The sequence below is a fragment of the Microtus ochrogaster genome, chromosome 1 (assembly GCF_000317375.1).
Source record: "Microtus ochrogaster isolate Prairie Vole_2 chromosome 1, MicOch1.0, whole genome shotgun sequence".
In the NCBI taxonomy this organism is placed as follows: Eukaryota; Metazoa; Chordata; class Mammalia; order Rodentia; family Cricetidae; genus Microtus; species Microtus ochrogaster.
The window spans coordinates 112,103,835-112,118,695 of record NC_022009.1 but is presented as its reverse complement, the minus strand read 5'-3'; the positions used below and the strand labels follow the sequence as shown (position 1 = coordinate 112,118,695).

The 14,861-nt window shown below is 38.5% G+C and overlaps 1 protein-coding gene across 3 annotated transcripts in view; it reads left to right on the top strand.

Moving 5' to 3' along the window:
• Ccnl1 (cyclin L1) overlaps positions 1-11,795 on the top strand; it is a 12,399-nt gene extending 604 nt beyond the window's left edge. Inside the window, exons 2-11 of one of the 3 annotated variants that reach the window (XM_005344069.2) lie at positions 56-130; positions 593-702; positions 6,509-6,629; positions 7,453-7,517; positions 9,179-9,278; positions 9,385-9,489; positions 9,572-9,713; positions 9,939-10,050; positions 10,149-10,247; positions 11,021-11,795. In XM_005344069.2, the coding sequence (XP_005344126.1) occupies positions 56-130; positions 593-702; positions 6,509-6,629; positions 7,453-7,517; positions 9,179-9,278; positions 9,385-9,489; positions 9,572-9,713; positions 9,939-10,050; positions 10,149-10,247; positions 11,021-11,369 (1,278 nt within the window). In that variant the 3' untranslated portion in view covers positions 11,370-11,795. Of the gene's footprint in view, positions 1-55; positions 131-592; positions 703-2,350; positions 2,424-6,508; positions 6,630-7,452; positions 7,518-7,755; positions 7,770-9,178; positions 9,279-9,384; positions 9,490-9,571; positions 9,714-9,938; positions 10,051-10,148; positions 10,248-11,020 lie in introns of those variants that run through there. The other 2 variants (XM_026782407.1, XR_003377477.1) reach the window with 2 other exon arrangements.
• The last annotated feature ends 3,066 nt before the right edge of the window (positions 11,796-14,861 follow it).

The window sequence follows — 14,861 nt, the reverse complement described above, 5'->3', positions numbered from 1 at the left end:
GCCTGGTGCGGGCCCGCCTGACCCCGGCGCTTCCGTTCTCCTCTCTTGTCTGCAGGTGGCGATGGCAACGGGGCAGGTGTTGTTCCATCGCTTTTTCTACTCCAAGTCGTTCGTCAAACACAGTTTCGAGGTGAGCTCGGCGGAGGCGGGCGAGAAGGGGGGTTGCCTCATCCGGAAGCGGGGAGGAAGGGGTAGTAACCAGCTTTTCCAGAAAGGGAGTGGTTAGCCTAGGCCTTTGTACCTAGTTCCCACCCAGAAGGAAACGGGGCCCTAAGAGCGTGTTCCAGGAACTAGAAAATGGATCCTGAGCCCACGTGCTCCGGCACCTAGAACTACATTTTTCAGGCCCCCGAACAACTCGTGAGAGTTCACTTGATTCTGGTCCAAAATTAAAGAGCCGTTGAGCAATACAGCGTATACAGCTGGTAGGCCCCGTGCGCTAAAAATGTCGCTCTTGGTTGGTTTGATTTCGCCAAAAGCCCTGTTGTATCTTACTCTTTTAAAAATAATTTTGGTAGATTTTGGACAGGGTTGCGTCCGGTTTAGCGTTGCGCTTCATTATAAGTTTTGTCCCCTCGTGGCTTCTTTTCAGATTGTTGCCATGGCCTGTATTAATCTCGCGTCAAAAATAGAAGAAGCACCAAGAAGAATAAGAGATGTGATTAATGTATTCCACCACCTCCGCCAGTTAAGAGGAAAAAGGTAAGATTGGCCTATTGAACATAGTACTCCTTACTACTGCTGTTGTACGCCAATCATCGAGTCAAAACATCTTTTTTTTCCCCTCAAGTCAGTATGGATGCAAAAGAAAACTGACATTAGGTGTTGAAATTCACATAGGAACCCTAAAACTTTTGAAAAACCCTGAATTAACCAGCTATCTAAAGTTTGTAGAGGCAGTTGCTTTGTGGACAATCCAGGGAGTGCTGTGAAGCCAGTCCCTTGGCTTAAGCTTAAACAAGAAAGGGAGCGCGGTTGGCTCCAGTGGGAGTGTATTCTGTAAGTTCTCTTCCCCTCCCCTCTCTGGAACACTGAAGGCTGGACCTGGAAGCTCTGTAGTTCAAGTTAATATTGTGGCCAAGTTCCGTGTAGGTTGTTTTTCTGCTTGGAGTCCCAGTTTCTTCATCAATTGAGGTTGGCTTTTGTTAGAGTACTTCTCCACATTGAACTACGCTATATCGAATAATACCGGATCTGAAAGGACTGGAGGATGGTAAAGTTGGAAGTTTGAAGTCAAAGGGATTGAACAGGTATTTTGTTTTGGTTAGATACAGTCTCAGTGAGTGGGTTAGAAAAATAACGCATTGAGTTGCCTTCGGATAGGGCTCTTTATCTTGTAAGAAAATACAGTCTGAAACAGTATCTTTGCGGTGGACTGATAATCTGGTAACTTTACGTGGGCCTATGCCTTCATCTATGGCAGTACCAAAGTTTGTCGCAGGCCTCACTGTTCCACGGGAGGTTCTAGGGTAGTTAGTTATTGTGCAGGTCAGTTTCTGAGCAATTGTGATGCGTTTGAGAGACGGTAGCTGTGAAAAGCTAAGTTGTTTTGGGAACTGGGTGTTGCTTAGTCCAAATGAGCATCATACATAGTCTTTATATTGATGGAGTCTATAAGTTGGTTGGTAGTGAAGGTATAGTCAGATAAGCAAATGTTAAAGTGAGTTCAAAGTGGGCAGCATGGTCAAAAATTGCTGCCCCGATTTTTTTAATACATATATAGCTTGTTTTGTTCTTCATACTTTTTCAGCCCTATCTTTTCTCATCTCAGTGATAAAACTTCCTTCATTTGAAAATGTTTTTAGTTCATGAAGAAAGTAGAGAAATGGGGGACTTTCGAACTGGTGTTGAGTATGTTCTGAGCTTATATTCGTATTTAGATACATGGCTGATTCTTTTTTTAGGGTGTTCTTAAATGAAACACTGAAAATACAGAATTTTTATCTTTAGTCAAAGGGCTCTGCTTTAAAAGGACATTTTCTAGTATATGAGTCGTTGTGATAACTATAATCACATCTTGGCATTTTCCTGTGGGACTTAACTTTTCCTCCCTTGGTGTCAGAATAGGGTCATCTTAACTATAAAACTTCAGAACTAAGAATAATTCAATCTGACTGACTTGTGTTGGATGTAACTGCATTTTTGGCCATCATTAAAGAGAAATTGATTTTGTTTCAATGTTATGAGTTTGATTATAGCATGAAATTCTTAAAGAAGTTAATTGCATGGAAACCCCCCTTTTTAAAAGCAGGATATAAGTGTTTCTATGCATATTACAAGTTTACTCAGACATATAACTTGTATATGTTATTAACTTCAACTCTTTTTTCCCTTGCAACCGACTATACAGCGACCAGCTACATTTACCAAAGCCTGGGTGATGTGGAGTGGTACATAGAGATGAAGCTGTCGTCATGGCAACAGTGAGTGACGTATCGAAAATCCCCAAGGAGAAGCCAGTGTTCTGAGAATAGGTCACTGGAATCGGGGACTAACAGGTTGGCCACTGGTGAACCATTTAGAGAAAACAAACAAAAAAACTCCTGTTTCTTGTTATAAGCTTTTTTCTTTGCTGTCCAAGTTATTAAAACTGTAGCTTAGTAAGATGTTTTGTGTTCTTTGCATAGGATATGGTTAGAAAATAAATGTTATATTCTAATTAATTGTCTTGAATTGTAGTTCATTTGTGAATGCTATCTAGATTACTGTATGGCCTTGACAGGTACGTGGGGGGGCATTCGTGTATGTTTTTGGTCCTGGCTACATAAAGATAAAGAGTAAATATAAAAGTCCAGTCTTCAATATGAACTATTTGACTTGCCCCCCCCATAACGCTTTTTTATAATTTGATAGTTCTTCAGAATAGCTAAATTTAAAGGAAAAGCTATTCATACCAGTAGTTTACAATTTTATTTATATGTAACATATTTGCAGTATGTTAAGGAGTTTTTTCTTTAAAGAAGTCTCTGTTATATCTTTTTAAGATAAGTGTTACAGATGAACTTTTCAAGATTTGACTGCTTTTATTGGTGACTGTTGATGCTATTTTCAATGTATAGAAAATAAGAATTGGAAGGGTCAGGTCAATATTGTCATTTTATCTAACCATTTAGTTTATTTCTGTGGTTCATGGGTAGCTTCAGTTTGACACTTGAGGAATGTTCCTATTTATTTCAAAATAAGCATTAGAGATTTCTGTGTGTATTAATTGCCCATCTGGTTTATGGTGTAGAATAGGAATCTCGTCTCTGTATTAATCACCTGTCTGGTTTATAGTGTAGGTCCTTGTACTACTTCCAGAATATCAGTCCTTGTTTGGAACACGAGAGAGACTAACCGTGCTCCAACCCCCTTAGTTCTAAATTTTTGTCATTCGTGTGCTGTGTTTCAATCATACTATAGAAAGTAGCTATCATACAAACTTCAAATAAACAGACCCAGATTTCCTAAAGATTGAAAGTTTATTTCAAATAAGTTAATGAGCAAAGTCTGGCAATAACAAGCCTTCAGAGGTGGAGTTTGGTAGTTTGAGTGTTGCCGCTACTTCTGAATAGACCTGAACTTTAAGTGCCACCTCTTCATCTAGTGCTGGTCCAGGGGTGTTTACCAAGCCTTAATTCAACTTAATGAATTGCTGAAAAATACTTCTGATTGATTACTTTGTTAATATAAAAAGCTTTTGTTACTTAAATGCTTCTTCAGAATTTTTGTTTACTGATTTATGGAGATATTTTCTGTTTTATCATGGTATAAAATGACGCTTTTGCTAAGATAGTTGTTAATTTTGTATTCATTGAGCTTGCCTTGATTTATAAGGTAAATCAATTCTGAACAAAGTGAAGATGAGAGATTGTGCATTTACAAAGCTAACTTGAAACATTGGTAGTGGCAAGACTAAATAAGAACTTAGATGGTTGAGTTGTAAGGTTTGTTTCCTTGGTCTGTTTTAAAATCGTGAGACTTGGAGTTTTAAGATTCAGGGCCTCACTTGGTAGCGTGGGGTGGCCTACAGTTTATGACCTTTGTGCCTTAACTACCTCCTTTCTGGGATTAAACAAGGCTGTGCTGCTTCATGTTTTTTGGGATTCTGATGGTGGGCAATGTGCTTATGGCAGAGTGAGAAGTAAATCCAAGCCAATTAGTGGTGAATCCTTAAATTTGTCACCAGTTGGTAGCCACAATTGGAAAAGATGTTCACCTGCTTAATCACAAATTTTATAATAACTATATAAAGCAGTTTTCTTGGTAGGATATAGTATAAGTTTTAACACATTTAGGAAAAGTAAGATAGTTCGACTTTTGTGAACTATTTGTATAGGGATTCCCCACCCCCAAGGCAGTTTGGCTGTAGCTTTGGAGCCTGTGTTGGAACTCCCTCTGTAGACCAAGAAAGCCTCAAAATCACATATATCTGCCTGTCTCTGCCCACTTGCAGCCCCCTCCCCCTAAAGTGCTGGGATTAAAGGTGTGTACCGCCACCACCTGGCTTGTAGAGGGATTTTAGTGGTGCTGTTTACTGTCTGGATTTCAGGGGTAAGAGCTAAGCTGTGTACAGATAAAATACTGCATTGAGCCTCTGACTCCTAATACCAGTTGAAGGACAAGCTTGTAATGCATACATAAAGCATGAAAAGTCATAAACCCTTACATAGTGTGTTTCTGGGTGTGTTTTCATATGGTTGTTCCCATTTGAGATAAACAGCCTTTTTTCCCCCCAAAGTGCAATTTGTGGCTATTGTCCTGATAAAACCGATTCATTACAGGCTATTTTCCTACTTAACTGCCTTAACACTTCTCACTCTTTAAAGATGTAGTCGAAATTGAACTTAGATCAGTTTTCCATAATTACTTTGTTACTCTTGATGTTACTTCTGCCAGCTATTAATAGTTTAACACAAAGTTACAGAATAGCCGTAACTGGATTTTGCTTTTAAGTGAAAATAAGGAAAATATAAATTAATTTTTTTACTCTGATAGCCTGCTACCAGGAAGGTAGTTAATGTACTTCATTGCAGATTTTTTCTCAGTCTTGCGTTAACCCAGTTTAGCCTCAGTTCCCGATGTGGTGGAGGACATCCTTGTCTCCACATTCTTCTCCTCCCAACCTCTAATAGTGCTGGGCTTAGGTGTGAGCTGGGGCTCCTACTCCACATTATAGATTAGATTGTTTTATTACCTTTAAGTGGTTATGCTTAAATAAGTTGTTTAAGAAGTGTTCAGGCAATATATTCTCTCTAGAGCATAAAACTTGTGACTTGGCTGAAAATGAATTATTTGAGAAAGCATTTAAATATTCTACCCATATACTTATTGTACAATCTTTAATAGATGTGTACATCTTGCTGGTTAGAGGTAAGAATGTATCAAAAAACATGGTAAATTTCATAGATCACATTAACATTTCTTAGCTGGCAGATTGTAAGACAAGCCAGATTGCACTTGCTGCTGATATGACCCACTCCAGTGGGTGAGGCAAGATGAGCTTTTTATAGCAAGGCTTTTTTTAAAAAAAAAAAAAAATAGCCGGGCGATGGTGGCGCACGCCTTTAATCCCAGCACTCGGGAGGCAGAGGCAGGCGGATCTCTGTGAGTTCGAGACCAGCCTGGTTTACAGAGCTAGTTCCAGGACAGGCTCCAAAGCCACAGAGAAACCCTGTCTCGAAAAACCAAAAAAAATAAAAAAATAAAAAAAATGAACAAACTACGTGATGTACATGAGATAACTTTTTCTCTGAGTGACCAGGTGTTCCTTCCCCCAATATGAAAAAAGGAACTCAGGACATCCCACACAGGCTGTGGATATGGTTCCTGCTCCCTCTCTGCAGCCTTAGAGTCTCACAGCAGCTACATGGAGTTACCTAGTTTACTCTTAAACTCATTTTTACAAAATATTTTCTTTCATTGATAATTGAGCTAATTTTGGGTTTGATTTTTGTTGTTGGTGTTTGGTTTGGTTTTGGTGCGTTGGTTTTGTGATTTGGTTTTTGTTTGTTTTTTTTTTCCAGAGGTGGGTGGCTAATTAAGCAGACAAATATTCTTTGTATATTTGTTTTTAGTGTGTTGTTCCAAAAGAAATCAGAATTAACTACCTGTTTTTTCCCTTAGGTTTCATTTTGATCATAAACTTAGCAAAGAGTTTACTCAAAAAGAATTTTTTTAAATCTTTGTTCATATTAGAACTAATCTTTCAGGATCACATTGGTTCTTACTGGGAAGTTTCTTTGAGGCTGAGGTTTGTGCCAGTAAACATTATCACTGAAATTAAGTACATAAGTTAAGAGACCTAAGAATATGTAAGTGTTTTTTCAAGTTGGTTTAGGAGCTTTGTCTAGTTGTATATAATTAGCATAACTTGGACAGCATAAGATTAATGCTTTAACTTGTTAGCAGGAGTTTAAAAAGCTGGTTTCTGTTGCCAATAGTTGGTTGGAAGGGAAAATGGAGATGCCACAAATAAAAGGTTTTGGATGTGCAAAACAGTTTTGATTTTATTTCTTACAAACTATAGGACTCCAAGCCCTCTGATCCTTGATCAGAACTACATTAACACCAAAAATCAAGTTATCAAGGCAGAAAGGAGGGTGCTAAAGGAGTTGGGATTTTGTGTTCATGTCAAGCATCCCCATAAGGTGAGTTATAGAGTGCAGAAGTTAAATTTCGTAAGTATTAGGGCTTTTCTTAAAAATTTTTACTTATGTGGAGAGTTAACCTGAGTTTTCAAAAGCTTTATTTTGGATGTTGATGTTTGTCAGTAAAAATGGGACTGATCAGGCTTTATTAGTAGTAATTGTGTGATCATGAATATTCTTTGTGATTAAGTTCTAGTTTTTCCACTTAACAAACTCATGTGATAAAATTCCTCATGTAAGGAATGAGTTGCACGTACCCGCTAAAGTGTTGAAAAGGGTAGCTGCTGGATGTAAACCATTGATGAAAGCTTTCCCTTTTGACTTTCCTGTTCCTTATGAATACTGGTTACAAGAGTTGGGTATTGGAGATAGCTAGCTCTGCTGTTAACTGGGTAACTTCAAGTTCCATTTTTCTAAAATTATAAAATGATGGTAATATGGGTCCAGAAACACTTGGCATGAACTTAAGTAGTTTTACATACTTAGTGTGTCTTGCTGGGAACCAAATATAAGGCAAGCATTTATGTCATTGAGTTATGTAGCTTTTGTTTAGGAAACTTTAGTGTACTAAAGCTTTACTGCAGATAGTATAAAATTCTGCCCCTTCTGATGAATTTAGAAAACACTGAGTTATTAACTGCCACTTCTGTAAGCACATTTTTAGAGCTGAGTAAATAATGTGACAGTCATGAGCATGTTCTGCATTGAATTTAGCTGTAATACAGGGATTAGAACTAATCAACACTTCATATGACTTATTCATTGAACTCTGCTGTGAAAGAACCACCCATGTGCTAAATTCTGTTTTCTCCCTTGTCCTCAGATCATTGTAATGTATTTACAAGTCTTAGAGTGTGAACGTAACCAAACCCTGGTTCAAACTGCCTGGTAAGTTGCTTCTTTACATTTCTTCTTTAGTCAGGAAAACAGAAGCAGAAATAAAGTAAGTTTCATTTTATTTTCCTTCCAAAGTAATGAAATAAGTTTGGGGGTATTTTGTTTTTGTTGTTTTTTAACCAAAATGTAAATAATGCTTATTTCTGCTTCCTGTTTTCTTGGCTTGACTAATTACTTTTAATGGAGAACTCAATTTAACTTTGTTCTTTTTTCTACTCTTTAATTAAAGGGTAGTCCATGATGGTAAGTCATAGAACTCTGCCCTCCGCACTTCAGCCCATGACCTCAGGATGGCCTGATTGGCTAGCCTGCTCTCCAGCCAATCCAGTGCAAGCTCTCATCCGAGATTCACTGAAGTGGTCCATATCCATCTGGCAGCATCTTCTAGTTCTGTCGGGGTGTCAAAAGGATTTGTATATTTGCTTCTAGAAGTAACTATGCATCATGCCTATGTATTTAATGTATACCTGTAACTATCAAAATGAATATTTCATTTTTGATAGACTGTTGTCCAGCCAATATGAATTGTTTTTTTTTTTTAATTGGGTTCAGTTAAATTTCTACTTGGAATGTGTATAGCATCCGTTCTGCCAAGGAGGGTACCTTATGCTTGTAGCTTTAAATGGGTGCCTGTTGCCATTTGAGGTGACTCCAGCTGTTGTGTTGTTGGCTTTGATATAAGGAGCATTTAATTTTAAAATAGTTAATGTTATTTAAGTATTTTTGAACTTGGGCCTTTGAGATGCAGAAAGGTTAAGCAAGGAAATTGGTTTAGCATAAATGATTCGTATGACTGCTGATAAGCAAGCATTAAATAATTCTGGACTTTCCCAGAAATATGTCTTTTTTTTTTTTCCCCTTATAACAGCCATGCTTCTCTTGAGCTCAGTAGATACTGTTAACTTTGAAAAGCCACATAGCTTTATCAAATGCATGAGTTTTCAATGTATTCTGTACAGCAAAAAAATTATACAATAGTTTTTAACAATTGTAAGGATTTTAAAAATAATCCATTTAACTTCCAGCTCAGGCTTTTCAGCAAATTATAAAGTTTTTTAGTTAAGAAATTTTATTGCAAAGTTTTACTAGACGTTTCAGAAGTTTATTTAATTAAATTAGATTATTGTTTTATTTATACTTAATTGCAAAAGGGTATGTAAACAAGGCCATTATGTGTATTTATTGCTCACTTTGCTACCTAGATTTTTTTAAGTGTTTTTTCCCCCTTTTCTAACTATAAGAGTAACTTGATGGGTTCTTACTAAAAATAGCTTTTACCCCTGTTTCTGGTATTGGAATTTTTTTTTTTAAAGAACTTGGTTGACACTGCTTTTCATTATGGATAAAGGAGAGACGGTCAGTAACTGATGGCTTGAAGTAGTGTTGGAGTGGTGAGATCTGAACCTCGCCGGGTCAGAATTGACTCCAAATCACTGCCTTTATAGTGATGTGTTGAAGGAGGGTTTAGGGGTGAGATCTGTATTGTTTATAAGTGCTGTGGGGAAAGGCTTAGAAACTGTTAACATACAGTTTAAAGACGTGAATATGAGGAGAAGAAAAAAGAATGAAGTAGATTGAGTCTCCAATTTTATATATACGTCAGAAGAATCGGTTTGCTTTTGGACTAAGCTGATAGCTGAAATGTTTTTCAGGAATTACATGAATGACAGTCTTCGAACCAATGTTTTTGTTCGCTTTCAACCAGAGACGATAGCATGTGCTTGTATCTACCTTGCAGCTAGAGCGCTTCAGGTAAGTGTAACCCGCTGAGTTTTACAGATTTGTAAATTCCAAGAAATTGGTACATCTTAGAGGAACAGAAGTTTAAGTTTGAACCGTTCTGTTTTTAATGGTTTAGATTCCATTGCCAACTCGGCCCCATTGGTTTCTTCTTTTTGGTACCACAGAAGAGGACATCCAAGAAATCTGCATAGAGACACTTAGACTTTACACCAGAAAAAAGGTAATTTCAGATATATTCAGTTTGGTGCTGATGGCATTTTCAAGAATCTAAAGATAATACTAACTTGATTTTCATCCAACAGCCAAACTATGAATTGTTGGAAAAAGAAGTAGAAAAAAGAAAAGTAGCCTTACAGGAAGCCAAATTAAAAGCAAAGGGATTGAATCCTGATGGAACACCAGCCCTTTCAACGCTCGGTGGATTTTCCCCAGCCTCTAAACCATGTAAGATGGCAGTCTGAACTGAATGAGATGTGGGCGCTGTAAGTGTACTTTTACTTTGTTAGAAAGGTGTGGCGTTGGTCAGTTGCTTAGAGACCATTAAGAAATTGTTCGGTTTTTTTTTTTTTTTTGAGACAAATCAATCTTAAGGGTTAGGAGTGTAGGCTATGTTGAGAACTTGTTTTCTGCTGAATCCTGTCTTGATATATTGTCCTTGCCTATTAAAAGCATCACCGAGAGAAGTAAAAGCTGAAGAGAAGTCACCAATCTCCGTTAATGTGAAGACAGTCAAAAAAGAACCTGAGGACAGACAACAGGCTTCCAAAAGCCCTTATAATGGGTGAGTGTACTTCAAGGGATCGAATATTTATTCATTGTTAAACCTTTATACACTAAAACAATGTAAAAAATACCGCCTGTATTTTTTTCTTTTTAAAGTGTAAGAAAAGACAGCAAGAGAAGCAGAAACAGCAGAAGTGCTAGTAGATCAAGGTCAAGAACCAGATCACGGTCCAGATCACACACCCCAAGAAGACAGTGAGTAATGGAAGATGGGATGTGGGCTTTAGGGTAGGAATAAGTCTTGGGGTTGTTTGTTTAGCATGTTTTACTATATTCCATCAGGATTACAAACATGCCTTATTTTAGAATTAGGCTTAAAGAGAAGTAAACTTAGGGACACTCTTCAAATGTGATCCTTCAGGTGTGTTTGTTTTAAAATATGCATAAGTGGTTATGTACAGAAGTTAGAGGAAAATTTGTAAAAGTCACCACTATGTGGGTGTTGCAGCTCAAACTCTGGTTTTTGTGCTTGCCGGCAGGCCCCTTTTCCTGTTGAGCCATCTCACTGACCCTAGTAATGTGCCTTAGTGGCATTTTGTGCGTTGTTTTTTTCCTCAAGCCCCTCATTTACTAGATTGTCCAGAAAATGCTGTGGGGTTATATGTATATAAAATTATTTATTGTAGGAAAGCATTCTTTACTTTCAGTTTGTTAAAATTGTAAATATTTCATTAATGTTGTATTAAAGAGCCTAAAAGACTTCTAGTCAGCTTTGTAACTAGACGCAGGTTTTTCTGATGCATTTTGGTTATGTGGGAGATACTCAGTTTTTAAAAAGGCATGTAGTTCAGTGCAGTATAGGCATCAGATAGACAGGACAGCTTCAGTCGAGAGGTCAGGGTGTGGAGACTGAGGAACATGGTCAGTTCAGCTTTTCATTGCTCGTTGTTTTAAACATAGTAATGAACAAATGATTAATCTATTGCCAATAGAAACTGAACCTAAACTTGAAACTTCTATTGTCTAAGTTATAATAATAGGCGAAGTCGATCTGGAACATACAGCTCAAGATCAAGAAGCAGGTCCCGCAGTCACAGTGAAAGCCCTCGAAGACATCATAACCATGGTTCTCCTCACCTGAAGGCCAAACATAGCAGAGAAGACTTAAAGAGCTCAAATAGACATGGCCATAAGAGGAAAAAATCACGGTCTCGATCTCAGAGCAAGTCTCGGGATCACTCAGATGTCACCAAGAAACACAGGCATGAAAGGGGACATCACAGAGATAGGCGTGAAAGATCTCGCTCCTTTGAGAGATCCCATAAAGGCAAGCACCATGGCAGCAGTCGCTCAGGACACAGCAGGCATAGGCGTTGACTTTCTTCCTCTGACACTGCATCGGTTCCTGGTTTTGCCTGTATGCAGTGTGATGTATGGACTCAATCAGAACATAAAACAAAGTGATTAGGAATTGATTTATTAAAATTGTCTAGGTCTCTAGAAACACTGAGGACATTTTCTTTGGAAAAGAACTATGTTAAGGTTTTTTGCACATTAAAATGCCCTAGCAGTATCTCATTGAAAACCATGGTCAGGTTCGATTGTACTTTATTATAGTTGTGTATTGTTTATTGATATAAAAACTGGAGTGTGAATTCTGTAAAAATGTATCTTATTTTTATACAGATAAAACTTGCAGACACTGTTCTATTTAAGTGGTTATTTGTTTAAATGATGGTGAATACTTTCTTAACACTGGTTTGTCTGCATGTGTAAAGATTTTTACAAGGAAATAAAATACAAATCTTGTTTTTCTAAACTGCTTCAGATATCTTATTTAAATTGCTAAGAAGCAAGATTTTAATGGGAAGATGGCTTTGCAGTGATTTCTGACAGGTATAGTTTGGGGTAAAGTCTTACAGTATGTGTAATGGTCATTGTGTATATATGAAAACGAATAGATGTGGCCTGGTACTGTTAATGAACCACAAAAATGCAAAACCTGATTTGAATTTAATGTATCAGGGGATATGAACTTAGCAATTGAACAAACCACAAACAGCATAAAGCTAAGACCCATCTACAGAGGTTTTAAGTGTTCTAGCATGCCTGACATTCAGTGATACAGCTTAATTTTGCTTTGTCAAATTCAATAATGAGATCATAAAGTAAAAGATAGATTACAAAGACATGAAACAATTCATGCACAAATGGGTCACCAAGTTACTGGAGGAGGAGATTCTTTGGCATTGGAGGGTATTCTTCACTGTTCAGATTGGCTTATGTTCAGACATCAGGTGAATGTCTTGTATGCATGGTGGGGTAAGGAGAGTAGTCGTCAGGAAACCACCCTGTACTGCCAGTTCTCTTATGGGTACAGTTCATTGGGCACCTCTCACCAGGTGGCAAGCACATTTATTCTCTGAGCCATCTTAACAGCATCTACATAATTGTTAAAAAACTTGCATTTTTTGAAACATGGTCTTACTCTTGTGGCCTAGAACTCACCTACAAATTGATAGACATATCTCTAAAAAATGTAGAAGACAGACTTGGAGGAAAGAAATGTGGAGAAAAGCCCCATACTTTAAAAAATATTTTTATTTAGTCTTTGGAAATTCTGTACATTTATACAGTGTATTTTGACTGTAGCCATCATTCTCTTCACCTTGCCCTAGCACTCTTCCCCCCACCCCCAGTCTCCCACTTCATGTCCTCCACTTAGGTTGTCATTGTTGATGCCCCTGCATCCAGTTAGTGCTGCTCAGTGTGTGTTTTACACACACTAATTCCTCTGCCAGGGTGCTCCTCTATACTCAAAATCTTAGGACTTTTTTTTTCTTTATTCTCTCATACAGTACATCCCTTCTGCAGCCTCCAGTCTCCCTCCCTACCACCCAACTCTCAGAGATCCATTGTTCCTGTTTCTCTTCAGAACAGGTCCCCCAGGAATATCAATCACACACTATAACAACATGCAATAAGATTAGGCACAATATCCAGCTTCATACATATTAAGGTTGGATGAGGCGACACAAGAGGAAAAGCAAAAGAGTTGGAAGCACTCCCACGAAAACCACAAGCTTAAACTACAACATACATGATGGGACCTAGTGCAGACCCATGCAGACTACGGTTGCTACTTCAGTCTCTGTGAACCCTGCTGAGTTGATTTCTGTGTTCTTATGTCCTCTCTGGCTCCCACAATCCTTCCTCCCCACCCTCCCAGGAGTTTCCCACGTTCTGTCTGTGGGTCTCTGTCCCCATCAACTGCCAGAGGAAGCCTTTCTGATGAAAATTGGGCTATGAATATAGCAGAATATCACTAGGAATCATTTCATTGACTTTTAAAGACTTTACTATTTTTTTGGCCAATCATGTTTTATGCTACACTGGGTCTGTGGGCCCCCAGCTTTTGTTATCAGTGTTAGGCATGGGCTCCCTCTGGTGGTGTGGATTTCACGTTAGTCCAGTTATCGGTTGGCCGGTCCCTCAAGCTCCAAGTCACCATTGCCCCAGCACATCTTGCAGGTAGGACAGGTTGTGCGTGGAAGGTTTTGTGGCTGGGTTGATGTCCCAGTCCTATTACTGAATGTCTTTCCTGGTTACAGACAATCCTAGCCATTCTGACAGGTCTAAGATGGAATCTCAAAGTCGTCTTGGCTTGCATTTTCCTGATAACTAAGAATGTTGAACATTTGTTTTTCAGCCATTTGAGATTCCTCTATTGAGCGTTCTGTTTAGCCCTCTACCCCCCCCCCCTTTTTTTTTTTTTGGTTTTTCAAGACAGGGTTTGTGGTTTTGGAGTCTGTCCTGGAACTAGCTCTTGTAGACCAGGCTGGTCTCGAACTCACAGAGATCCGCCTGCCTCTGCCTCCCAAGTGCTGGGATTAAAGGCGTGCACCACCATCGCCCGGCTCCTCTACCCCATTTTTAAATTGGATTATTTGGTTTCCTGATACGTAGTTTCTTGAGTTCTTTATTATTTATTTTGGATATTAGCCCTCTATCAGACGTGGCATTGGTAAAGATCTTTTCCCATTTTAGGCTGCCATTTTGTGCTATTGGCCATGTCCTTTGCCTTACTGAAGCTTTTCAGTTTCCTGAGGTTCCATTGTCAGTCTTAGTGCCTGCACTATTGGTGTTGTGTTTGAGTTGTTGTCTCCTGGGATAATGCATTCAGAAGAGGGCATCATACTCTGAGCAGTGTGTGTGCACGTAGAGCTGTGGGTAAGGTGTGTTCATACCACCGCAGAGTGTGGTACCCATCAATTCTCAAAGTAGTGGCTGATGCTTATCTAACCCTTTCATACCCTGTAGATTCATTACCTTGTCCTCTTACTGGGGGAAGACTGCACAAATGATCTTACCCAAACAGCCTCGTGACTCTGGTCTAGTTAGCAGTAACATCTTAGGACCCAGTCCATCTATTTCTTTAGTAATCTGCCCCTTTTTGACTCTATTCATATTGAATATAAACTATGAAATTGCTTTTAGGCCATTTGTAAAAGGTGTCTGTGAAGCAGGCACTTGATTTGTGAGCTTCATGTTTTGGGAGGGGAGGCAGGGTTGAGACACGGACTCATGGGTGTGCTCTACGGGACTAGGCTCTTACTTACAGAACCTTGCCAGTCCTCCCTAGTGCTGGGACTGAAGTCATGCACCTCTATGTCCAACTGAAACAGATGTGTTTACACTTAGGTCCCAAGTTTATGATTATGTTATCTATATGTATATATCTCAAAATCTGAAAAAAAAAACCCAAACACTTCTGGCACAGAGTATTTGGAAATTTTTCCTTTTCTTTTTTTCCCTCTGGTTTTTTTTTGTTGTTGTTGTTTTTTTGGTTTTTTTTTTTTTTTTTTTTTT